This window comes from Eptesicus fuscus, chromosome 22 (assembly GCF_027574615.1).
Source record: "Eptesicus fuscus isolate TK198812 chromosome 22, DD_ASM_mEF_20220401, whole genome shotgun sequence".
NCBI classification, from domain to species: domain Eukaryota; kingdom Metazoa; phylum Chordata; class Mammalia; order Chiroptera; family Vespertilionidae; genus Eptesicus; species Eptesicus fuscus.
The window spans coordinates 16,732,535-16,759,739 of NC_072494.1; the positions used below are offsets into that span (position 1 = coordinate 16,732,535).

The following is a 27,205-nucleotide window of genomic DNA, read 5'->3' on the forward strand; positions in this document are numbered from 1 at the left end:
GAGAAACATCAACGATGAAAGAGAGAAGAATTGATCTGCAGCCTCCTGCTCGCCCCACACCAGGTATCAAGCCCACATGTGCCCTGACCAGGAATCGAACCGTGACCTCCCGGTTCATAGGTCCACGCTTACCACCATGCCACCGGCCAGGTTCCATCTTCCTCTTCAGCCTCCTTCCCAAACTTCAACAGAAGTAGAATCTTCTGCTCTCTGGGGGCAGGAAGGTGGCGCCCCCGCAGAGGTGGATGAGCATGTGAAGGACACACAGAGACAGAGTTGACAAGTACAGGGCACTCAGTCACAGGCAAACAGGAAGGGACAAAGATGCATAAACAAGAATAGGACACAAGGTCACGCACAGATGGACAGGGAAGGACAGGTACAGCACCGTGGGCACCTAAAGGGCACACACAAAGGCCGGATAAACACCAGGCACAGACAGAGGCGATATGGAGGGCATGTGCCGAGGGGCAGGTGGGAGTCATGGCAGACAGAGAGGGCCGCAGGTGATGCCCCAGATGTGTGAAGGGGGCTGAGCTGCCGCTGGCTCCTTCGGGCTGAGGGAAGGGAGTAGCCTGATACCGGCTCTGACATCTTTCTGTTCACTGGCGGCTGCAGAGGGAGGCCAGTCCCCGGGCTGGAAGGGCTGGGTTTGCTCCGGGATGTGCACCTTGGTCAGGAGAAGGGGGATCACCTCCTCCCTCTTAGGTCACCTTTATTTCAGCTCTCAGATGTTTATTGTTAAGCTTGAAATCTCGCCTCTTTCTAGCTCTCAGCCCAATTTCCTACAGGTCTCTCGGGCCCTGTCTCTTCTTGGGGTGTTTGATCCCAACTCCGGTTTCAGCCGACTGGGGAACTTCAGTTTATTTCCGTATCACTTTCTCTTTAAGCTATTCTCCTCCTGCCCGCAACCCGCCACCTTCCCAGACTCCCTCTCATTCCCGACATCACTTGCCGTTTCGAAGAGCACTACATCTCCCATAAATCTTAGCGCTCAAGAGGCTACCCCAGGGAACTTCAAGAACCGAAATGCTCTCCTCTCTGCCTCCGTGATTACCGCGGTGACCGACGGGGCTGGTAGTCACCTAGGAATTGTCGGGAGACCTCTCCCCTCAAAAAAACCTACTCATCCCAGAAGACATCGCGCCAGAGGCGGGTGGACAGTCTGTCTTTCGGCGCGCCCCTTAATCCTTCCTCGGACTCCAACTCCCGCCGTGCCTTGCACCGAGTTCCCTGCGGCAGTGAATGGGGCTATGTCCAAAGATTTCTGGGAGTTGTAGTTCGTGTTTTAGAGAGGGAAGGAGGGGGCGGAGTGACGCGGCGGCCATTAGCTGTGTGTAGTTGCCCGGGACTGGGAGCTTAAGTGAAGAGGGAAGTCTTATTCGGTGGAAATCAGCTGTGGCGATGGGCTACTGTCGGGGCTAGCCCTAGAGTACGGAGAAGGTGGACTTTACGGCTCCCCGCCCCGCCAAGTGGCGGGGCCCACTAGGCCTCCGGGCATCCCCGGTCTCAAGTAGGCCTAGTCTGCCGGCAAAGGGCGCCCCAAAAGCGGAGGCGCCATGTCGCTGGTTGCTTACGCCAGCAGCGATGAAAGTGAGCCGGAGGAAGCTGAGCCGGAGGAGGAGGCGGCGGCGGCACCTCCATCTGGGCCTACTTTAGGGGGCTTGTTCGCTTCTCTGCCCGCACCCAAGGGTCCGGCCCTGCTGCCCCCGCCCCCTCAGATGCTAGCCCCAGCCTTTCCGCCTCCGCTGTTGCTGCCCCCACCCAGCGGAGACCCCCGGCTCCAGCCTCCTCCCCCCTTGCCCTTCGGCCTGGGAGGCTTCCCCCCACCTCCAGGCGTGAGCCCGGCTGAAGCTGCGGGAGTTGGGGAGGGTCTGGGATTGGGGCTGCCCCCGGCCCTTGGCCCTGGCCTCAGTCTGCCCCCCCCTATCGGCGGTGCCGGGCCCCCCCTGGGGCTTCCCAAGCCAAAGAAGAGAACGGAGCCCGTGAAGATTGCGGCGCCGGAGCTGCATAAGGGGGATGTGAGTATCCGAGGAGGGCACCCCTAAACTCCATCGGGTTTGGGCATAGGCACAGCTGTAGGAAGGACGCCCTCCTGTTAATGCTCCTATTGGTTCCAGACCACTGGCTTCCTACTACAGTGCAATTAATGGAGCTGAAGTTTGCCAACTCCGGGGAGTTGAGGTGTTGGTGCATGCGGCTTCTCGAAGCTGGACCCGCCTGCAGAAGGGTCACGTACCATCACTGGGCCCTGAGACCCAGGCTCCGGCCTGGGGACACTTGGCTCTGCTCCCTCTTGTTGCATCTTCTACCTCGGGCCAGGTTTTTTGCTCTGTTTTGTTCTCCCTCTTCTGCTGAGAGCAGCATGAAATCTGGTACCTGAGAAGTGACAGGAGAGAGGATTCTTGAGCCCTTGCTGAACTCGGGACTAGCAGCCTCCCCCTTTGCCCCTGAACTTAAAAGCATCAGGGTCTGAAGGAAAAGGGTAGGAGTCCTGGATTCTGTTTTGGAGGGGAGTCAGGAAAGAAATTGAGTATTGGTTGAGTTCAGGTCATTCGGCAGGCTTGGCCCCTTCAAGTATGACAGAACTCGAATGTTTACAGGTGAGAAACAGTTGTTCAGCCTGTAAGACCGTACCTGGTAAAGGACAGAGTGGTTAAGAGCTGGGTCTGTCTGCACCCCAGGCCTGGGACTCAGTTTCACCATTCAGGTATGGTCAAGCTTAGGTGAGTTCAGATGCTTGGGGACTATTTCTAGAAGAGGCAGCCAGGCTTATATTTCCTGTATATTAGAGCAGAAAACTAGAAGGCCTTTTCTGGAATACTTTGGGGATAGGGGCAGGTAGGGTTTTTTATGTGTGTGTGTGTGTTTATTGAGCTGAGAGAGGGGAAGGGAGAGGGAGAGACAGATAGAAACATCGATGAGAGAGAAGCATCCATCGGCTGCCCCCTTCACATCCCCTACCGGAGACCAAGCCCGAAACCCGGGTATGTGCCCTGACCAGTCATGGGTTGGTGCTTGACCACTGAGCCACACCAGCTGGACTGGGCAGGTAGTGTTTTAGAGTTATCCTGAGTTCCTTCTTTTCTCTTCTGGAAAGTTAACTGGTCAGTCCCTGGCTTACCTTCGGTAACGCCCCCCCCCCCCCCCCCAAGAGAAGCTTCTTGCTCTTTTCTCAGCGCTTTTCTTCAGACCTCCAACGCTGCCTAGGGGCCGTTTCTCTTCTTAGTTCTTACTGGTCCCTGGGTTTCTTCTCCAGGTATCCTAATGTTCTCTCCCTCACCTCTTTCAGTGCTTACCTTAAAAGACATGTTTTCTGCCCTAGCCGGTTTGGCTCAGTGGATAGAGCATCGGCCTGCAGACTGAAGGGTCCCAGGTTCGATTCTGACCAAGGGCACATGCCCAGGTGGCGGGCTCGGTCTCTGAAATCAATAGAAATATATATATATATATAAAGACATGTTTTCAGTGAGGACTTCCTAGCCTACCTATTTAAATTGCAACTTCCTATCACCCACTCTTCCCCACCCCTTTCTTGGTTTTATTTTTCTCTATAGCACTTACCACCGCCTAACATATACTATCTAGTTTTTTTGTTTGTTTTTTAGAGAGGAAGGGAGAGGGAAAGAGAGATAGAAACATCAATGAAGAGAGAGAATCATTGATCGGCTGCCTCCTGCACGCCCCGCACCGTGGATCGAACCTGCAACCTGGGCATGTGCCCTGACCAGGAATCAAGCCGTGACCTCCTGGCTCATAGGTTGACACTCAACCACTGAGCCACGTTGCCTCTCTCCTCCTGCTAGTATACAAGCTCCACAAAGGCGTGGCTTGTGGTTTATTTTATTCACGCTGTGTCTCTAGTGGTTTAAAACAATGCTTGGCACATAGTGAGTACTCCTAAGTATTTTCTGAGTGAATGAACGCAAATAAATATGGATTATTCATGGAAAGGGGGCTGCAGAATCTCCCTCCCTACTTGTTCCGAACTTTCTTCCGGATTATTTCCTCCTCCTTTCTCACCTGAGTCTGTCATTTTTAAGTCTAGGGGTCCAAAAAAGCCTCTTGTTGCCACACTGGAATTTACTTTGACCTTGATTTAATCTGAAACAAAGGAAAGTCTCTGAATATGCCAGAGGAAGATAGGTTCATTTCCTTGGCATTCTCTTTTCTCCCCTCTTCACAGTTCTCGCCCCAAACTGTCTCTTAGCCTGACGGCGGTGTCTGGGGGAAGGTGGCACTTGAACCGGCCTGCCTCCTTCCGCAGTGGCCGTGGAAGGCCCCTTTGTAGGTCTGTGAAGGTGGCAGTAGAAAAAGTTGCTGGTGGGACTGCAGAGTCTTCCCATTAGGCTGGCTGAAATGGCAGAACACTGAGGACTCCCCACTCTATCCCTTCTTTGTAAGTCTAACTCACTAAATTTCTGAGGTGAGCTGTGTGACATGGGTCGTTAAAATTAAGTCACATGCTGGCCTTTAGCTGGCTCCGTTTCCCATTTTGTTCTGTTCAAGTTATTATTGTTCTCTGAACACGTAATTCCTGGGGAAAGAAAGATAGCCTGAGAGTATTCAAGATGATCAGGTGAGGGTGACCTTCGTCTTTAAAATCGTGCCCCCTCCAGTTCTCAGCCCCTCTACATCTAAGCTTTGTGTCTTACACTTAGTAGGCTCTCAGTACACGTTTAAATAAATGAATTCGGTTTCCTTAAATAATTTCCCTTTAGAGTTTGGTGCTAAAGTAGAGGTAATTAACGCTGAACTTTTATTAATTAAGTTAATTCAATATTGAGCTACTTCTCTGCCAGGAGCTAAGAGTATAGCAGTGAACATGACAGACCCTGCTCAAAAGGAGCTTATGGTCTATTGGAGGAGCCCGACAGGGAAATAGATTTTAGGTCAAGTCAGAGGATAGAGCTGGTGCCATGGGAAAACAACAGTCCAGAGGTTGGGAATCTTCCAGAAAGAGGGGATAGCTGAAGAGAGATAAGACAGATGAGTAGGAGGTAGCCAGAGAAAGAGCGGTGGGCTGGGGAGGAGCGCATCAGGCAGAGGGAATAAAATGTACAGAAGCCTAGAGGTGAGAGAAGTGAGTAAGGTACAGCAGCTGGAGCCCATGGGTGGGCAGGGGAAGTGATGAGAGAAGGTGTTCCGGCCCTAGCCGGTTTGGCTTAGTGGATGGAGCGTCAGCCTGGGGACTAAGGTCCCGGGTTCGATTCCTGTCAAGGGCACGTGCCCGGGTTGCAGGCTCGATCCCCAGTGGGGGTAGGCAGGAGGCAGCCAATCAATGATAATGATTCTCTCTCATCATTCATGTCTCTCTCTCTCCTTCCTTCCTCTCTGAAATAATACATATATATATATGAAAAGAAGAAGGGGTTACAGAGAGAAAGGTTGAGGCCAGATGATAATAGGCCTTAGATGCCATGCAAAGGCCTTTCTATTCTGGGGTAGTGAAGAGCCCTTAAAGGCTGAGCAAGAATTCTCTGATCACAGATGGTGAAAGGCCTGGAGGGAGCAGGACTGTCAGAGACACAGTGTGTGAGATGACGGCCGTCTGGAAAAGGGAGTAGCAGGGCTGGAAAGAACGAGGCTCCAGGTCTGTTTAGGGGGTAGAAGTGATAAGACTAGGGGATTGATTGGATATCATGGGTCAAGGTCAGGATTCAAGGTTGACCCCCAGCCTTTTGGCTCAGCCCACTGGGAGCGTAGTGATGCCATTTATTTGGGGAATAAAAGAGGGAGAGCCGATTGGGAATTAGTTAGATTTAATTGGTTGCAAGTATCAAAAACCAACTCAAGCTACTTTAAATAATAATGCATCAAATATACTGAGGTACCTCAGAAAGTGCTCCGATCAGGGATTGGGACCCACACGGCTTCTTGCACATTTGATTCATTCATCTGCAGACCATTCCCTCTGCTTCTTATTAGTCTTCTGCAGGTGAAAGATGGCCACCCACACCTTCTTGTTTTTTCATTTCCTTTCTTGTAGTGGTCAGCCAGATTGGACTACAATCTTAGTCCCAATTCTGGTTTTGCGGGAGAGATTGGTTTGATTTCAGTCACTCATCTATTAGCTGCAGTCAGGGGACAGGTTAGTACCATATTCTGTCTCCGGCTGTTGCAGAATCAGATTTCAGCTTTTGATTTATCTGAGGAGTTAGGAACGGTCCCTGAAGTGGATGGATACTTGGTCCTCTTCTTTTTTTTTTTTTAAATATATTTTATTGATTTTTTACAGAGAGGAAGAGAGAGGGATAGAGAGTTAGAAACATCGATGAAAGAGAAACATCTATCAGCTGCCTCTTGCACACCCCCCACTGGGGTTGTGCCCGCAACCAAGGTACATGCCCTTGACCGGAATCGAACCCGGGACCCTTGAGTCCGCAGGCCGACGCTCCATCCACTGAGCCAAACCGGTTTCAGCTTGGTCCTCTTCTTTTCCCATCTTATTCTTGCTCCCACCCAAGCTACCTCCAGACGTTGGTCGATTGTTGATTTCATGGGGTTAGAGGATGCAGACTTCTAAAATAGAATATAGAAAACCAAAATTAGAAGCAAGAGTTTTCTGACGGAATGTGCATTCCAAAGCAAACAGGAATTTTATGCTCATTTGGGTTAGTATTACCCATACTTTCAGATTGTTTACTCTAATAGTGGAAAGGTTGAAGCTGTGAGATTGATTGTTAACCAGATAATTAAGACTTGACTGCAGTGGTTTAAGCTAGGTTTTAGCCCTGAATAGAAAGGGAAAGAGTGCCCCACTAACAGTTGTGGGGCACTTGCTTAACATCTGGCCTTGGCTAGGCACTTCGTAGCTCTGTAAGGTATTATTCCTAGTTTACAGATGAGGAAATAGAAGTTTAGAGAACAGCGGTGATTTGCCTAAAATCACACAGTTTGGTGGTAGCAGAAATCGTATATGCACCCAGATAGGTTTTGGTCTGGCTATTGAAAAGATAGAAGAGCCTTGGGCAGACAGGAATAGGAAAGCAATACAATGAGGAGTGCAAAATGGGAGAGAAAATGATAACCTAACTAAAATGCAGATGTAAGCAGAAGGTATTTCAGACCAAAGAGTAAAAAACGTTGGTGAATCAAGCTGATTGGGATAATAGCATAGAGGAGGAGTGTAGTAGTGATCCGAGTTTGGAGCCTGGAGTGGAGGTGTGTGTGTGTGTGTGAGAGAGAGAGAGAGAGACTGAGAGAGACTGTCTGTCTCTTTGTCTCTGTCTGTCTGTCTGAGCTTGGGCCCTTATTTCCTCCTTGGCTCCTGGCCCCAGCAACTAGTGATTGCTTTTTGGAGAGGCAGTCTGGGAGAAGCAGAGCCTGAGAAGATAAGAGAGGCTGCCGTGGGGAGTGAGGCTCTGATAGATTAGCAGATCCCACTGGGCTTAGCTTAATGGAAAGTGTCTGTTTCCGTTCTTGCTCAGCAGTCTCGGGGTGTGTGTGTCTTGTCACTCTTGGCAGCTGGAGCAGAGAGGACAGTGGTGGCCATTGAGGTTCAGGCTCTCGTGAGGCCGAGAAGAAATACAGTACTTTCTTCTTAAGAGCCCTAGCTGTTTGGCTCAGTGGATAGAGCATCAGCCCGTGGACTGAAGGGTCCTGGGTTCGATTCTGGTCAAGGGCATGTACTTCCATTGCAGGCTTGATCTTGGGGGGTGGGGGCCAACCAATTCGATGTGTGTCTTGCACATCGATGTTTCTCTCTCTCTGTCTTTCCCCTCTCTTCCACTCTCTCTAAAAATCAATGGAAAAATATCCTCAGGTGAGAATTAGCCAGAGAGACAGACAGACAGACAGACACACACACACACACAACACACACACACACACACAATCAGTTGGTGCCTCCAAAACTCGGGAGTGCCTGTTCTGGCCCTCTGGCCCTGCACACGTCTCCCAGGCCTGGGTGCTCTGGCATTTGTAGCATCACCCGTTTCTCTGGGTCCAGTGGCACAGACCCACTTAGATTGCCATTGGCTGGTCTTTAGTACTCTATAGGAGTCGGCTCCACAACTTCCATTTCATACGTTCCTGTGGAAAACAGTTTGACAGTTCCTCAAACAGTTCATTAGAATGACCATGTGACCTAGCAATTTCACTCCTTGGTGGGGACAGTTGAAAGCAAGGATTCAAACGGGTTCTTGCACACCACTGTTCGCTGTAGCATTGCTCACAGGTGCCAAAAGATGGCAACAGCCCAAGTGCTCATCAGCAGATGAGTGATCAACAGAGTCTGGTATATACAAATAAGGAATGTTATTCAGCCTTAGAAAGGATTGAAATTTGGATGCATGCTATAACATGGATGGGCTTTGAAGACCTTATGCTAAGTAAATAAGCTATACACCAAAGGACACATACTGTATGATTCCACTTACATTAGGAACCCGAACAGGAAAATTCATAGAGATGGACAGTAGAAGAGTTGTTACCAGGTGCTGGAGGGTGGGGAGTTATCATTTAGTAGGTACAGAGTTTCTGTTTGGGATGATGAAAAAGTTCTGAAGCCTGGCCGGCATAGCTGAATGGTTGAGTGTCGACCTATGAACCAATAGGTCACGGTTCGATTTCTGGTCAGGGCACATGCCCAGGTTGCGGGCTCAATCCCCAGGGGGGCGAGGGAGGGGGTGCTGTGTGTGTGCAGGAGGCAGCCTATCAATGATTCTCATCATTGATGTTTCTTTCTCTCCTCCCTTCCTCTCTGAAATCAACAAAAATTATATTTAAAAAAAGTTCTAGAAATAGTGGTGTTTGTTATACAACATTGTGAATGTACTTAATGCCACTGAATTGTACACTTAAATGGTTAAATGGTAAATTTTATGTTACATGTATTTTACTCTGATAAAGAAAAACCCCCAATATGCTTCTGTACCTCTCACCATCAAGGAGGTTCTCCTTGAGTCTAAATTAAGCACCGTGGGCCTAAGCGAAGCCCATTGCTTCTGGCCAGTTCTTGATAGAAGCTGAATTGATTTTCTTTTAAAATGCTCCAAGGCAGCTGTATTTCCTCCTCCCTCCATCCTTCCCAGGGTGACAGGAGAATATATGACACATCTTTTATCACTTGGATTACTCATCTCTCTGCTTTTTGGAACTCCACCCAAAATTTATTATCTTTTGTGAATATTTGGATAATTCCTTGCTGAGCTTTCCTGCTGTTTCCTGTTAGTTTTCAGTCAGGCCCCCACATGCCCAGAAGTGTTTGAGTGGTATCTAAAGTTGTTTCTTTTCTTTTTAAATATATATTTGTATAGATTTCAGGGAGAAAGGGAGAGGGAGAGAGAGATAGAAACGTCAACGATGAGAGAGAATCATTGATCGGCTGCCTCTGGCACATCCCCTACTGGGGATTGAGCCCACAACCCAGGCATGTGCCCTTGATTGAAATCGAACCCGAGACTCTTCAGTCTGCAGGCCGACACTCTATCCACTGAGCCTACAGGCAAGGGCTGAGATGTTAAAGTTTAAACGTGCCTGGGGACTTCATGAGACCCTCATATACCCCATAATGGGGTGGTACTGTGTGGTCTGCTGGAAGATAAACCTTCATGGTCAAAAGGTGGGAGATGATCAGGAAGCCCTGAGGCAATGGGAGTTTGGAACTGAGAGAAAAGGTTGAAAATGCTTAGATGTTTGGGGCTTAAGGCTTTTTCTTTGGTTGAGTTTGACATCTTGGCAGACTAGAGAGAGTAATCCTTGACCTCTTTAGAATTTTAGTTTACTGTATACATTTCCTCTCTGAGCAGCTCTGCAATCTCTAGAACATCTTTGTGACATGGATAAGTATTTCCAACTGAGGCTTAGAGCGTTAGTTAAATGGCTTATTGGGGGATTCCCTAGCCAGTAAGTGGCAAAGCGGAGACTCAAACCTGTATTTCTGATTTTGTACTTGGTGCTTTCTTGGCTGAGTCTTGTGGAATCTAGTAGGATCTGGTCAGTGTGGGTCTCAAACCTGGATAAACACGGTCAGCTCAGCTTGCTGTTGCTGCAGAAACCTGGGAGCCAGAGCTGATTGTCATATTTTACCTCTCTGAGCCTTATTTTTCTTACCTGTAAAATTGAGATACTAATGCCTACCTTGAAATGTTATTGTAAGGATAAATGAAGGATTGTGTGTAAATTGACTGACACATAGCAGGGACTCAGCAGATGGCTGTCTTTTCCTTCACCACCCTATCTTATCCATCACATTTAAGTACCAAGATAGATTGTTTTTATACATTTGGCAGCAGTTAATAATTAAAATCATTATGGCCCTGGGCGGGTAGGTCAGTTGGTTAGAGTGTTGTCCCGATACGCCAAAGTTGTAGGTTCGATCCCTAGTCAGGGCACATATAACAATCAACCAAATGAATGCATAAATAAATGGAACAGCAAATCGATGTTTCTCTATCTCTTACTCTCTCTCTCTCTCTCTCTCTCTCTCTCTCTCTCTCTCTCTCCCCCCCTCTCTCTGCCTCTCTCTCTCTCCCTCTCTCTCCTCTCTCTCTCAAATCAACAAATTAAAAAAAAATTATTATGTACTGACTACTGTGAGGCAATATTGAACTATAGGGCCTTGGCTGTCAGAGGCGAGGCGAGGCAAGGCGAGAACATGCACATGAAAAATGTAACATTTCCAAAGCAAGCACAAATAAATAGGGTTAGAATGATCCCACCTCAACAAATGAATAACGCAGAGTCAAAAAGAACAAGAGACTCGCCCGGAAGACTTATCAGAGGAGTTTTGAATGAGGAAGCACAAGGGTGCAGATAGACAGGAGAGTGGGTGGTGGTAGTGACATAGGTTCAGGGAGAGAGAAGGCGAGGGACTTACATGAAAGAAAGCGCAATGTAAGAACCACAGACTCTTTGAAGGCATATTTGAACCACACTTGATGCCCTTAATTCTTACTGCCTTTAGTTATTAGTTATCTGGGTGCCTGTCTTTATTTTTTTAAATACATGTTTATTGATTTCAGAGGGAGAGAGAGAAACATCAACGGTGAGAGAGAATCATCGATAGGCTGCCTTCTGCACGCCCCCTTTTAGGGATGGAGCCTGCAACTTGGGCATGTGCCCCTGACCGGAATCGAACCTAGGACCCTTCAGTCCGCAGGCTGACGCTCTATCCACTGAGCCACACCAGCCGGGGCTGGGTGCTTGCCTTTATTCTTAACAGACTGGAAGGTCCTTGAGGGAAGGGACTTTTTTTTTTTTTTTTTTAATATATTTTATTGATTTTTTTACAGAGAGGAAGGGAGAGAGATAGTCAGAAACATCGATCAGCTGCCTCCTGCACACTCCCTACTGGGGATGTGCCCGCAACCAAGGTACATGCCCTTGACCGGAATCAAACCTGGGACCCTTCAGTGCACAGGCTGATGCTCCATCCACTGAACCAAACCGGTTTTGGCGGGAAGGGACTTTTTTCATGTCATGGCACATACCGAAAACCTCTGAAGCACACTGGACTAAATGGCCAGGGTTTGCCTCTGTAGTCTGTGTGCTCCAAGCCCTGCCAGGTGCCTGTGGGCTGAGTAGGCCCATATCACAGCTTTAACCCGGCCACGGGACACCAGTCGGGAAGCCCTGTGTCCACTACCTTGCACTCAGTCCTGCATAGAATAGGTTCTTATTATTGATTGATTGGTTGATTGATTTTAGAGAGAGAGAGAAACATTGATTTGTTATACTTATTTATGCATTTATTGCTTGATTCTGACCAGGGATTGAACCCTCAAACTGGGCATATCAGGATGATACTCCCAACGGAGCTACTCAGTCAGGCCCTGTAATAGGTTCTCAGTAATGATGATTAAAATAATCCTGGTAGCCCTGGCTGGTGTGGCTCAGTTGGTCGAGCGTCATCTCATCCACTGAAAGGTCGCCAGTTTGATTCATGATCAGGGCATATACCCAGGTTGTGGGTTTGATCCCCAGTTGTTGTGTATAAGGGAGGTAACCTATTAATGTTTCTCTCATATCAATGTTTCTCTCCCTCTCTTCCTCTCCCTCTGTCTCTCAAGTCAATAAAAACATTAAAAAAAAATCTGATAGCAGACAAATCCACAAAGAGAGATGGGAAGGTCAGTTGAAAAAGATAAGCAGAGGATTGGAATTTGTGTAGAATCTTGGAGGTGATTCCTGCCTAATCATCTTTATTTATAGATGTCCAAATCAAGGTCCTGAGATCAAATGGAAAGCTTTTAAGGTTCTTGGTTTGGGATTACTTTTAAAAATGAAATGTTAAAGCTTGTTGTTCATATGCCTTGCATCTTTCTGGTAGTTGAAGATACTAAGAATTAGTATTGAGTTAAAAGTTTAAGATATTTTTCAGTGTGAGAGCTTGTATTTGAAACAGTTCTGATGAGTCAGAGGGATAATTCAGATGACCTTCTGTCTTGCCCAAATTCTCACAGTCATCATTGCTTGCCTTCTTTCTGGACACGAACAACTGTTCAGCAGATAATAGATCATACTTGGAGAGGGAATGGATTTCTCCAATGGCTTTGACCTTTAATGCCTCATAGAAGAGTAGTTAACACACCACTTAATCCCACAGGAGTTGCCCGGCCCTGTGGTTATGTAGTCTATATAAGTGGTTTTAGAAATGAAGCTGAGATTAGGTGAGATTGTGGGCCAAATCCCGTCCATCTTCTGTGGACAGATTTATAGAAAGAAGAATGGGTATAGCTTTTTATTTCCATCAAAGACTAAATGGGAGAAAATAGTTTTAATATAAAGAAGTAGAAATTGATGCAGCAGGGTAAGAGAATGAAAGACCAGGGGAGGTTCTCTGAAGATGTGTGAAGGCAGGACGGGAGCTCTGCTGGTGGCCTGGGCCGAGGGTGGGTGTGCCCTTCACTGAGGTGCGACACGGTCCCTCACACATGCTTTATGTAATGTTCCCCCACTGTCCTTAAACAGTGAGGCCTTATTCCATTTCTTTTTCTCTTAGTCAGATTCCGAGGAAGATGAACCCACAAAGAAGAAAACTGTCCTTCAGGTAAGCTCTGTGACACAATAGCAGCCATTTTTCTCTCTTCCCATATTACTTCCTAAAGGACAGGATTGGCGATGCTCAGCAGTTTCCAGGTCAGGCTTAGAACAAACGCAGGCATTTGAGGACCAACTATTTCAGTACAATTTTGTTTTCTTTGATAACATCAGACCTTGTGCTTCTCTGCCCTCTCCTCACTGGTGTGGTAGTGTTACCTCTTACAGGACAGGTAGCGGTAGGGAGATGAATTGGAACTCAATTTGATTCATTATGTTTCAGGTAAAAGGATTATCTAGGAAAGATAGAATCAATGGATTGGTCAAAATGATGTTAGGGAACATTTGTAATTTACTTTAAAAATTTTAATTTTTCCATTAAAGTTGACATACAGTATTATGTTTCAGGTGTACAATATAGTGATTAGACATTTATATAACTTAGAAAATGATCACACCTTTCTAATACCCACCTGACATCATACATAGTTATTATAATATTAGTGACTATATTCCCTATGCTGTACTTTATATCCCCATGACTGTTTTATAACTGCTTATTTGTATTTCTTAATCCCTTCACCTTTTTCATCCAGCCCCTCAACCTCCCCTCTCATCTGGCAACCATCCATTTGTTCTCTGTATTAATGAGTTTGTTTTGAGAACATCTGTATTTTAAAATTATTCATCTTCTCCCTGTCTCATTTTTAAACTGGAAAATAAACACTTCAGTAGCACTTACTGTGTACCAGGCACTGTTCTAAGTGCTTTAGTAGCATTTAATTGATTTAATCCTTATAATATTGCCTGTCATAGTGTTATCATCATCTTGTGTTACATCTGAGGAAACTGAGAGACTAAAGAACTTCCTGAAGGTCAGACAGTTGTGTGTGTGTGTGGGGGGAGGTCGGCGGCGGCGAGGCAGGGCTGGAGAGCTGAGATTTAGACTCAGGTGGTCTGACTATGGAGTCCAAGCTCCTAACTGTTATATTTGGCTGCTGCTCGTAGTCAAGACCCGAGGTCCTCAACCAGACAGTCCCAGGTGATGGTCTCTCTGCTGTTTTCTTCGTTTCCCCCATCCAGTTTCTTTATTCTGGCTCCCAAGCTTTTCTTCCTGTTCTACTTCACATTTAGGACTATGCTATCAACATGGCTTCCTGGGGGAGGTGGACGGGCATAGAGAGTGATGGGAGGACACTGGCTCAGATCAGAGGGCACCCCCGTGTAAAGGGCAGTCTTCGGGGTGGTAAGAAGAGATGAGTGTTTAGAGAAACTCTGAACTGTTATGGCAGAGTGGGGACCCATCATTGCAAAGGGATGTAGCCATGAATCCAGGTGTCATCTGAGAAGTCAGACACTTCAAAGGTATCCTGAGGATATGCTCCATGTGGAACCTCATTCCGGTTCCTGTGACTCTGAGCCTCTGGGCTGTGTCAGGCTGGAGTGACTCAAACCTGTGAACACAGGCAGCAGGGAAAGGACCCCATTTTCCGGATGAAAAGTTCTGCCTGGCCTGCTTACTGCAAATCTTATTTATGTGTTCTGGGCACTTCTTGGCTGAGAGGGATATAGTACACTGGTCCTCCAAGACCAGTGACCTTATTCCATTCTCCTTTTTCCAACTGGCCTTCCCTCAGCCTTACAGTTAGGCCAGGCTGGCCCTATAGCATACAGAAAGCAGAATCTGAGAGATTCTATATGTTAAATGCTTGACTCTGACATAAACGAGCTGAATATAACACATCTTTAGGGCTTTCTCTGGGCAAAGGAGGGACCATTTGGCAACATGTATGAACGTCTCTTTTGGACAGAGCCTTGTTCTTGACTTTAGGGCAATCCAAAGGCAGCAGCAAGTTCCCATGTTGAGAGGAACCTCAGGACATGGAGAGAGGTTAGGTGAATAGCTGGAGAGAGCCCTGGGCTTTTTGGGGAAGAAGGATGATGAGGCTAAGAGCATCCTATTTGACAAAAACACAATCGGGGAGGCTCTGTGGCAGAGCAGTGGAGCTGGGTAGGGGTGGAGCCAAGGAGAACAGGGGTGACAGCTTACCCGGGAGAAGCAGCCAGCAGAAAAGAAGGGCCGAGACAGGAGTTAGGCCCAGATTGAATCACTGGAGCAGGTGAAGGTGAGAAGGCAACAGGGCTGATAAGATGTTAGGCTCGAGCACATATCTGTCATTCTTGTTCTTGACGTTAGCAGGACATATCGTAACAGTTCACTTGTCATCTTCTTTCCTGCTTCCCTGAACCGGGCTCACCAGGGATCTGGCCAGGGGACCGGCTTGTCTGCCTTGCTCCCCCAACCTAAGAACCTGACTGTGAAAGAGACTAACAGGCTGCTCCTGCCCCATGCCTTCTCTCGGAAACCCTCGGATGGCTCCTCTGACACTAAGCCCTCCAGACAGGCTCCTAAGACCAAGCCCTCCTCTCTCGCCCCTGTTGTGGGCACCACAACCACCACGCCGTCGCCCTCCGCCATCAAGGCCGCTGCCAAGAGTGCTGCCCTGCAGGTGACGAAGCAGATCACACAGGAGGAGGACGACAGCGACGAGGAAGTAGCCCCTGAGAACTTTTTCTCCCTCCCTGACAAGGCTGAGCCGCCCGGAGTTGAGCCATACCCTTACCCCATTCCCTCTGTCCCTGAAGAGCTGCCTCCAGGCACGGAACCAGAGCCCGCCTTCCAGGATGACGCAGCCAATGCGCCCCTCGAGTTCAAGATGGCAGCAGGCTCCAGTGGGGCCCCTTGGATGCCTAAGCCTGGGGACGACTACAGCTATTGTCAGTTCTCCGCATATGGCGATGCCAATGCCGCTGGTGCTTATTATCAGGTGGGTAGGAGGGGATGTTGGAGCATGGCGGTCAGGGAGAGCTTTGAGCCAGTGATACAGCCTCTGGGCATCACTTCGGCTGAACTAAAAAATCTTCTAGTGGTTTTCCTATACCTCTCAGGCCTCAAAACATACTACTTTTATTCTGAACCATATTGGGCTAAAATTTCCCAAGTCTTAAAGTCTGACAGGTATATTCTGAAAACAAAATCTTACGTGGGAGCTGGTGAGAGAATATATGGAAAACACAGGAAGGAAGGGGAGGTGTGGGACTGGGAGGAAGGCGGGAATCTGGATTGTTGAATGACAAAGGGAATAAGGAGATCGGTGAGAGGCCTCGACTGAGTCATGAGAAGTGAAAGGACCCAGTAAGGCTCTGGAGAGGGGACGTTAGGGGGCTATAAGCTGGGCTGTGATAGAGAAGGAGGGCAGGGTGGTTTGGGGTTTGACTCCCAAGCTGTATGAGTCTGGGCAAATCCTTAACTGTCTCTGAGTCTCAGATTCCTCAGCTATTAAATGGGGATGACAATGGCAACCTCATAGGATTGCTAGGAGAATTACATTAGCTTAACATGGTACCTGGAACGTGTAAATGCTCAATAAATGTTATAACTTTTTATTCAAATGTCATTGGATTAGCTATTTAGGTTGTTCTGTGTGGTCTCAGAGAGTGAGAGTACAGGATGCCAGCTTGTAAATAGGTTTAAGAAGACTTTCCCAGCGGCCAGAGCTTCCTTAGATGGAGAGGGACCCCAGGAGTGTGGGGACTTGCAGAGGCAGGGGTGGGGAGCAGAGGCAGGGGTGGGGAGCAGAGGCAGGAGTGTGGGGACTTGCAGAGGCAGGGGTGGGAAGCAGAGGCAGGGGTGGGGAGCAGAGGCAGGGGTGGGGAGCAGAGGCAGGGGTGGGGAGCAGAGGAAGGGGTGTGGGGACTTGCAGAGGCAGGGGTGGGGAGCAGAGGCAGGGGTGGGGTGCAGAGGCTGGTCCCAGCTGGGCAGCTGTAGGAAGTTTTCCTGCTAGCCTGGGATGGTTGGAAGGCTTAAGTCCTTTCGACCACTGTGATTCTCTGACTGGTCAGTATTAATCTTCTTTTCGGTTGGGCATGGGTAGGGACCCTTTTCAGATCAGGAACTCAAACAGTTGTGTTTCCTAGATATTGGCTGTTAAACCTTGTTGTATCCCATAGCTAATCAGGGACAATATCTTCCCTAAACATTGTTAGAAGGAAAGAAGATGAGAGTGTTTTGACCTCTTTAGGTGAAAAGAAAAAAAAGATGCTATTTAAATCAGAAACCTCTTGTTTACATCCAGCAAATGAATAACAAAATGGAGTTCTATGTCCAGTTATAAACATCATTGAGGCAGTCTGTGCAAATTAAGGCACTTTAAATACACGAGGGGACACTGTAATGTAAATATCTTATTGTGAAGACAGTTGATCCTTGAACAAGGAGAGGGTTAGGGGGCTGACACCCCCCCATCCCTGCACAGTCGAAAGTCCTTACAACTTTCCATTCCCCAAAAACTTAGCTGCTATTAGCCTACTGTTGACTGGAAGCTTTACTGATAACATAAATAGTTGATTAACATATTTTGTATATTATATGTATTATATACTACTATATTCTTACAATAAAGTAAGCTAGAGAAGAGAAAATACATTTACAGTGTTGGACAAAATCCACATGTAAGTGGAGCCATGCAGTTCAAATTCCTGTTATTCAAGGGCAAACTGTACTTCTATGGAAAATCATAATCGTTCTGAATTTTTATATAGTGTTTTGATTTAGTCATTATTAAATCTTATTTCCCATTTAGCTCACTATAAAATGAATGTTCTTACAAGGCATTTGTTTGGAATTTTGGGCAAAGGTGGAAGGATTAGAAAAAGTGTGGGCAGGGTAGACACAGTTTCTCAGCCCTATGGCTGCCTGGCTCGGCTTCAGCAGGGGCCTTGCCTTCTTCTAGGGTCCACAACGACATCTGCATAGCTCACCCCTAAGGGGAGAAGCATCAGATTCCTGAACCAAAAATCCTGTAACACAAACTTGCTTTGTCCCCAGCTTTGTGAATTCCATACCGCCATATAGTGGTTGTTTTTGGCATCGGAGATCCGGAAGCCTTCCTGCCCGTTCATTATAGGCAGTCTCCCTGTGTCTAGGGCCCTAAATACGATGAGGAGCAGGAATGACGTGCCCTCACATCTTCTGCCCCCTCACACATCAGAGCTTATTAGGGTCTTAGGAGCAGGAGGAGCAGAGCCGGGGGCACAGTAGATGTAAGGGGTAGGAATCACTCTTGGGAAGCGGCTGAGGGAGCAGGTGTAAACTGAAGCAGGAGAGAACATCTTTATTTCTTGTCACCCTTTCCTAAAAATACCCATCTGTCTGGATGACGCATATCAGAAAAGCTGCAGAAATTGTTCTTGAATTGTGGGAGAGGTCCTTAGGATCTGCGCCTTTAACTGGTCCATCTGAGGGCTCTGTAGTGTGGGCGTCACCATTACCTCTTTGATGAGGGTTTTCTTCGTTCCTGGGCAGACCGTGTCCCCTCTCCACTGTGCCCTCAGTTGATGTGCTTTTTTCTTTCCTTGGCTGCAGGATTATTACAGTGGTGGCTACTATCCTGTACAGGACCCGACCCTGGTGCCCCCCCAGGAAATTGCTTCAGATGCCTCCTTTATCGATGATGAAGCAGTAAGTTAACAAAGCACAAGTGACCATCTTTGACCCACAGGCAAACCTGAAGCTAAAGGAAATTCTCTTTAAAACTATTCAGTTAGGATTAGGTGTGGTAGCACATAACTGAGAATCTCCAAATAATAGGGCTTCTATAAGAGAAGGTAATTATTTTCCTCATAAAAGAAGACTAGAGGTAGGCAAGCCAGGCAGGTGTGGTGGGACAGTTCCACAAAGTTGTCAGGGGTCCAGTCCCTTCTGATCATTAGTTTGCCACCTCTGGATTGTGGCCTTTATTCTTACGGTCAGTGATAGCAGCTGAGGCTCCAGCGGCCACATCTGCATTCCATCTAGCCCTCTGCGGTTGGTGGGAAAGAAAGAGGAGAGACATTTTCCCTCCCCTTTTAGGAGACTTCCCAAAAGTTTCCAAGTTCACTTCCACTCCTATTTCATTGACTGGAATCTGGTCACATGGCCTTCCCTGGTTGTAGGGGAGCCTAGGAAATGTAGTCCTTTAGTTGGGTGATAATATATCTAGCCAAAAAGTTGGGTTCATTCACATGACAGGAGAAGGGGAGAATGGATTTTGGGGAGGAACAGCAGCCACACTAAATAACCCCTTGTGTTTCATGTAACTGCATCCCCTGCTGCTGAGCTTCTCAACCTCCGCGCAAGGGAATATAAAAACCCTTTGTCCTGTGGCCATCAGGCCATGTTTAGGTTATAAAGTATTGTTTTATCTATAGGGATGTCATAGCCTATTGAGGGGGGGGGCGGGCGCTGGAAATAGAGGCTGCTTCCTCTTTGCATGCAGGTTCTTAAAAAAAAAAAAAATTTTCTAGCCCAGCCAGCATGTGCAACAATAACAATAAAAACCAGTTTCTACTTACCTGTGCACAGAAAGGTGTGCATGCCTTTGCATACTTCCCTGCCTGTGGTTAATATTGTGTATGACCTCCTTTCTTTTTTAAAAAAATAGTGCTTTTAAAAATATATTTTTATTGATTTCAGAGAGGAAGGGAGGGGAAGAGAGAGCTAGAGACATCAATGATGAGAGAGAATCACTGATCGGCTGCCTTCTGCACGCTCCCCACTGGTGGTCAAGCCCGAAACCTAGGCATGTGCCCTGACTGGGAATTGAACCATGACTTCCTGGTTCATAGGTCGATGCTCAACCATTGAGCCACACCGGCCAGGCTGTATGTCCTTCTTGACAAGTTCCATAGTTAGGTTCTTTTTGTTCTAAGCCTAAGAGGCATCAGGGTGCTGCTCATCCAGTGGCAAAAGTCAGTTTTTTGTGGGTAAAGTGACCCTAAAGGCCTCATTAATGCTCAGACAAGGACCTGGCTCTCACTGAAGTCTGAGTGTTGTTTTTTTAAAATATATTTTATTGATTTTTTACAGAGAGGAAGAGAGAGGGATAGAGAGTTAGAAACATCGATGAGAGAGAAACATCGATCAGCTGCCTCTTGCACACCCCCTACTGGGGATGTGCCCGCAACCAAGGTACATGCCCTTGACCGGAATTGAACCTGGGACCCTTGAGTCCGCAGGCCGACGCTCTATCCACTGAGCCAAACCGGTTTCGGCAAAGTCCGAGTGTTTTGATTCCTCAGCACCTACACTCCCTTCCAGGGACATCTTTGGGTGACTGTGAAGTGATCTATATGCTTCGTGAGGAGGAAGAGGGAAGAGTAGTGAGTGGTTTCCTAGAAAATTTGCCAGGCCTTTTCCTGAAACTCCCTCTCTATGCAGCTCCATGTTTTCCCTCTCTGATGTCTGCTCTGGTGTGAGGTCTGCTGAATTGGTGATACCAAACCAATGAGAAGGAGGAATAGACATGTAAAAAGAACTGATTTTCAGAGGAGAATTCCTAGATTTTTTGTATCCCAAATTGTTAATTTGAAAACTATGCTATCCTGGCCCTGACTGGTTTGGCTCAGTGGAGAGAGCGTCGGCCTGCAGACTGAGAGGTCCCAGGTTCGATTCCGGTCAAGGGCATGTACCTTGGTTGCGGGCATATCCCCAGTAGGAGGTGTGCAGGAGGCAGCTTGTTGATGTTTCTCTCTCATCGACGTTTCTAACTCTATCCCTCTCCCTTCCTCTCTATAAAAAAATCAATAAAATATATTTTTTTAAAAAAAGAAAACTATGCTATCCTTTAAGCAGATACAATTTATAGTAATATGAGTGCAAATTCATACAAATTATTCTTAGTACTCACTTATGTTTGGAAATGTCTCTTGACCTTCCTTTGCCTGAGTCCAGGAGAACTGAGAAGTAGCCATGCATCTGGCATCAGGGCAGCTTGGTAGGGTGAAATAATATATCACAGAGGGGAAGTGAGGATGCAATGGAATTGGGGGGTCACGAAACCATTTGATAACATATGGGTCCTTAGCCACATCTCCTAATCCTAATCCCCGATGCCTGCATTTTTTCTCCTTTTCCAGTTTAAGCGGCTGCAGGGCAAGAGGAACCGAGGGAGGGAGGAGATCAACTTTGTGGAGATCAAAGGTGATGACCAGCTCAGCGGGGCCCAGCAGTGGATGACCAAGTCATTGACAGAAGAGAAATCCATGAAGTCATTCAGCAAAGTAAGTGGGAAAGGTCTACTGAGGGGCAAACTTGGGAGGCCCCAGAGGAAAATTGGGTCCTGCTCCTTGCTGTTCCTGTCAGCAGCACATTTAGCAAGCGCCTGTTGTCAGTGGTAATAGAGTATGCACTGAGCCTCACAGACACTGCTCCTGCTTCCAGAACTTTGCAGCACGTTGCTCTCCATCTGGACGGTGGAGTCTGGTTGCTGAGATGGATGGTGGAGCAGTTTCCCAGTTGGGAAGATGCTACTATGTGTTGTGGCCCCTTCCCTGGCTGGATAGAATCCATAGCCTCCCTATCCTCTCCCTCTTGCCATGCCCTCTCTCCATCCCGTTAAGCTGGGACCCGGCTCAGCATATCTTTGAGGTATGGGCACCACGGAGCTCAGAAGTCCTGGGGTCCTAGGTTCTCAGTGTGCAACCCCTCCTTTCTCCTTTCCATTATTTATTGTAGCCATCTGTGGTCTTTTTTTAAATATGTTTGTATTGATTTTAGAGAAGAAAGGAGAGAGAAACATTGATGTCAGCTGCCTCCTGCACATACCCTGACTGGGGATTGAACCCACAACCTGGGCATTTGCCCTGACCGGGAATCAAACCAGCAACCTTTTGAAGCACAGGATGACATTCAACCAACAAAGCCACACTGGCCAGGGCCACTTGCGGGGTCTTTTCATGTGCTATATTCCTCACATTCCCACACCACACTCCCACTCTGGGCTAGTTGTCTTCATTCAGAATGATGACCATCTCTTCACCTAGTAGCTAGTACAGCAAATGTGGACATTTATGAGCCTGCCATAGGGGGAGAAGGTGGGGAAACCTTGGATTCCAGCCCAGCACCAGCAAGGCCAAGGTCGGACATCTTATTCCCTTCTTCTCTCGTTTGTTTTATTTGCAGCCACAGATGGCCATCTGAGCCCTAGCCATTTGTTTTAACTGAATGCTGGCGGTCATATAGGACAGAGCGAAGGATAATGGTTAGATCAGCATAGATCCATCACTGTTTACTGGAAAAACCACTTAGAGCGTGCTCTACTAACTGTGGATGGAGAGAGTTACCATCACATAGTAACAGCGACTGTTGTTAATGCTCACTGTGGGCCAAGAATGGCGCTGGATGTTTTATGTTTCTCATCTTTAACTGTCACATTAAATGACATTAAATAGCAGCAAGGAATTGGAGTTTGCTATTTTCCCTGGTCTAAGTTTCCTTTCCACCATCTCATTGTATTGAGCTAGACTTTTTAAAAAGAAAACAGGCCCTGACCATTGTGGCTCAGTTGGTGGTTATCATCCTGTACACCGAAAGGTCGCAGGTTCTATTTCCAGTCAGGGCACATACTTAGGTTGTGGGTTCAGTCTCCCGTTGGGAGTGGGTTCGGTCCCCAGTTGGAGTGGGTTTGGTTCCCAGTTGGGGCATGTACAGGAGGCAACCAATTGATGTTTCTCTCTCTCTCTCTCTCTCTCTCTCTTCTCTCTCTCTTCCTTCCTCTCTCTAAAAATCAACAAATGTATTTCTCTAGTGAGGATTAGAAAAAATAAAAATAAGCCTGGCCAGTGTGGTTCAGTGGTTGAGCGCTGACCCATGAAACAGGAGGTCACGGTTCCATTCTTGGTTAGGGCACCAGGGCACATGCCCAGGTTTTGGGCTTGATCCCCAGTAGGGAGGTGCAGGGGGCAGCCAATCCATGATTCTCTCTCACTGATGTTTCTATCTCTCCTTCTCCCTTCCTCTCTTGAAATGAATAAAAAACATATTTAAAAAAATAAAGTAAAAATAAAAATGAAGATAAAGATGCTGATCTTGTCCCTGCGGAGTTTATAGTGTAGTTGGGGAAAACAGATTTAAGGACACTTGAGTGTAAATGATTACAGTGCAAATTGATTACATAAGTGCTGAGGAGACTCCAGAGAGTTTGGGAGTTGGGTGGGGCTAATTAGGAAGCTTCTAGTCTGAGACAACACTGGCAGAAGACAGAAAAAGCACAGAATGAAAGCCCAGGCCAATACAGATTTTGACAGGAGATCTTTTGCATCATAATTTGGTTAGGGGTTCAGTGCAGTTACGGGTGGAGTTTGGATGATTGGAGAGAGGTGGAGAGATGGTGAAAATTCTAGTTCCAAGCAAGCTGTTGGTACTTACTAGGATGGGGGAGGTGGGGATTTAGCCAAAGGTGATTGATGGTAGAGAGTTTGGTAAACAGTAGGTAAGAGGCTAGATATCTGGACTGACTGGGGAGTAGGGGACAGAGATGAACAGGACGTGAGGGGTTGTGAGAGGGGAGGGAGGCCTGTGCTGTGGCACTTAAGCAGTTTAAGATGGACTATAGGCAATACAATTGGTGTCAAGTGTTCACTGTGGGCAGAGCTTGGTGCTGGGGGTGGGATGGGGTTATTAAGAAATAGAAGACAGAGTTCTGACAAAGTATTTCCAGTCTAATGGGGATATTAGCAGGCTATTTCAGGCAAGTATTCTGAGCTTGGGTTTTTTGCGTAAGAGCTTTAATAAAAATAATTGCTTTGTAAGTATATAAGCATAAAAACAGCTCCAGACGCACTTTTCTCCCCCAGGACTTGGGCAGTGTCTTTGGTTTCCCATTCCCCATCATTGCACCATCTGGGCCCCTGAGAAACTTGTGCTTTTCTTCCTGTGGTTAATGGTTGTCTTTTCTTCCCTTGCAGAAGAAAGGTGAGCAGCCAACAGGCCAGCAGCGGCGGAAACACCAGATCACGTATCTGATTCATCAGGTGAGAGCGCTGAGAGCCCTGGCCGGCCTGGCAGGATCCCTATAAACCTGAGAATTTAAAGGCTGAGCTAAAAGCCCAGGTGCCAGGCACCAACTCGGGAAAGCATCCTCTGCCATTCTCCATGTGGCCACTAGGAGTGTGTGTGTCCTTCAGAATTACTGCTCTGTGTCATTCTCATTTCATATAAGACTCAGGTACAGGTGCTTAAAATAAACTCTGTGTCCAAAACATAAATGTAGGGGGAGTGAAATAGTTTATCGCAGTGTTTTAAAAGTTAATTTATTTTAGTTTAAATATATTTTTATTGATTTCAGAGAGGAAGGGAGAGGGAGAGAGAGAGAAAAACATCAGTGATGAGAGAGAATCATTGATTGGCTGCCTCCTGCACGCCCCCTACTAGGGATCGAGCCGGCAACCCGGGCATGTGCCCTTGGACAGATTCGAACCTGGACCTTTCAGTCTGCAGGCTGACGCTCTGTCCATTGAGCCAAACCGGCCAGGGCTTTTTTTTTTTTTTTTAATATATTTTTATTGATATTTTAGTTTAATTTATATGAGTTTCAGGTGTCCAGCATAGTGGTTAGACATTTATATAATTTATGAAGTGGTCCCCCCAATAAGTCTAGTACCCATCTGGCACCATACATAGTTATTATAATACTAGAGGTCCGGTGCACAAACTCATGCATGGGTGGGGGGGTGTCCCTTGGGTTGGCCACCGATTGGGGTTATCGGGGGCCATCTCACCCAGTCCCGATGGGGGCCGATTGGGGCGGGGGGCGGGGCAGGGACCATGGGAGGTTGGCTGTGGAGCACACTGACCACCAGGGGGCAGCTCCTGTATTGAGCGTCTGCCCCCTGGTAGTCAGTGCGCTTCATAGTGACTGGTCAACCAGTCATTTGGTCGCTTAGGCTTTTATATATGTAGATTGACTATATTCCCTGTGCTGTACTTTATTATATTTTTAAAAATATATATTTTTATTGATTTCAGAGAGGAAGGGAGGAGAAAGAGATAGAAACATCAATGATGACAGAATCATTGATGGCTGCCCCCTACTGGGGATCGAGCCTGCAACCCTGGGCATGTGCCAAAACCGGAAATTGAACCAGCGACCTTTTGGTTCATGGGTCGATGTTCAATTGCTGAGTCACACTGGCCAGACTTGTTGAGGATTTTTGCATTTATGTTCATCAGTGATATTGGCCTATAATTTTCTTTTTCTTTTTTTTTTTAATGTTTTGTCTAGTTTGGGAGGCCACGGTTTGATTCCTGTCAGGGCACATGCTCAGATTGTGGGCTCAATCCCCAGTGGGGGTTTGCAAGAGGCAGCCAATCAGTGATTCTCTCTCATCATTGATATTTCTATCTCTCTTTCCCTCTACCTTCCCTTTAGGTAAAAAAATATATTTAAAAATATTCTTTAAAAAAAACAAAACACCTCAGTTTGACTCTCCCCCTGCCCCTTCTTCCTTGCCACAGGCTAAGGAGCGAGAGCTGGAGCTGAAGAACACTTGGTCCGAGAACAAGCTCAGCCGCCGGCAAACCCAAGCCAAGTACGGGTTCTAGGCTCCGGACCTGACTGCAGATCCCAGGATCTCCAGCAGCCCCACTGGCCCTGCCCCTCTGGGACACCGGCTGCTCCAAGCCCAGGACCTCTTTCCTTGAGGATCTAGCCCTCGCCTCTGCGAGAATGAACATATTTGATAGATTTTTCTTACAAAAGTTAGAAAACTCAGCTCCTTTCTGTCTTGGAGCTAGCAAAGACTCGCGTGATGCCTCAGCAGGGCTCAGTTCTTGGATGGGAATTTGCTCCCTGTTGGGTGTGATGAAATGTTGAACCCCTCCCTCCACCTTTTTTTTTTTTTAACCAGGGATGTCTGTTGAAATAAAACATTCAGTCTGACAGATGCTGCCTGCCCTACCCCTTTCCTACTTTTCAGTATGGCCTCCTTTTTCGTTTTGGACCTATCTCATTTGTTACCTGGCCTTTGTCTGTTTTTACCTTGTGTAAAGCACTCCCCAACCATCGTGAGCTGCCTTGATGATTACCTTGCCTTTTTTTTTCTCTGTACCTAAACTAGGAGTTGTATGTAAATTGTGTTTGGGGCAGGAGTCTCTGATCCCAAACATGGGAAATATTACAGTTCTCAGGTGTCTCTGAAGATTGGGGAAGTCCAGGAGGTAATTTCTGTGACATGAAAGAGTTGTTAGACATAAAATTCATTCCAGCAAGAGGTAAAGGGGTGAAATGCCTTCCCTGAAGATGATTTAAGTTTATACTGGAAGTTGGCCTAGACTGGTTTGGAAGCTGCATAGAGCTTGGGGGCTGAACAAGTCTGGGAGGCTTCTGGATCCCTAGCTTTTTGCCAGCGAGGAAGGGGTTCGTGGGTGGAGAAGGGAGCTGGTGGGGTCTGTGGATTCAGTTAGCTGTCAGGCTCAGTGATGCCCAGAGTGACAAGATAGAAGGAAGGCATGGTTCCTCCCTGCCAGGAAAGGGTGCACGGAGGGAGGGAAGGTACATGTACTGGTCACAAAACTGCAGATTTTCCTGAAATGTGTTGCTGAGGGTACTGGGACTCCAGTGGGGCTTAATCGCAGTGGCGTCCTACAGGAAGAGAGCGTTGAAGAAACTCCTATGAGAAGAAAGACTGTGGGTGCCAATCAGGAGCACTGATTGGACAGAGATGTTGACTCCAGTTGCAGGTTGGGAGCAGGGAATATACAGAGGAATTGGTTTTTGACAGTCCTGGTGACAGAGGAAGGTGAAGGCCAGAGGGGCAGTTTAAGTGTGCGGTGGGGACTTGGGGCTGAGAGGGAAGAGGCAGCAGTGTGGCCTCACCATCCTGTCCTGTGTGCTGGGTAAGTTGAGTCTGTTTGCCATTAAGTGCAGAGGAGGGTTTCATCACTTACAGGAAAACCACCCACTTATCTGAAATCTGACCTACTTTGGGGTTGGAGCCAGACAGGGCTCTTGGATCCCTCAGGGACCTTCAGGCTGCAGTTGTCAAAATCGGTGCATTAGCTCCCACCACTCCCACCATCCACACAGGCACTGGGGACTGAGATCGCCCCTCTGGGTGTCTTAGGTGGTGAGGCAGGTTTAACAGGGCCAAACAGTCTTCTCCTGAGGAGTCAAGTGCTCTTTCCTGGATCCATTATGCTACAGGTGCAGCCCTGCTCCTGAGGTGCCATCCTCCTGGGACTGCAGTCAACTCATTCTTGGGGCTGCATCGTGATGTAGCGGGAAGGGCTCTGTGCTGGGAGGCGGGACATGGTAGGTAGGGAGAGCCCAGTGTCTTCTGAGAATGACAGGCCAGTTATCTTTCAGGTTCCCTTTGCCTTCCGCCTCCTTTGATTCTCTGCAAG

The 27,205-nt window shown here is 47.4% G+C and overlaps 1 protein-coding gene across 1 annotated transcript; it reads left to right on the forward strand.

Moving 5' to 3' along the window:
- The first annotated feature begins 1,153 nt into the window (after positions 1 to 1,153).
- PRCC (proline rich mitotic checkpoint control factor) lies at positions 1,154 to 25,742 on the forward strand. The gene is made up of 7 exons (XM_008155633.3): positions 1,154 to 2,021; positions 12,947 to 12,994; positions 15,246 to 15,812; positions 18,410 to 18,505; positions 20,941 to 21,084; positions 23,770 to 23,835; positions 25,319 to 25,742. The coding sequence occupies exons 1-7, from the start codon at positions 1,560 to 1,562 to the stop codon at positions 25,403 to 25,405; spliced, it is 1,470 nt and encodes a 489-aa protein (XP_008153855.2). The 5' UTR covers positions 1,154 to 1,559; the 3' UTR covers positions 25,406 to 25,742.
- The last annotated feature ends 1,463 nt before the right edge of the window (positions 25,743 to 27,205 follow it).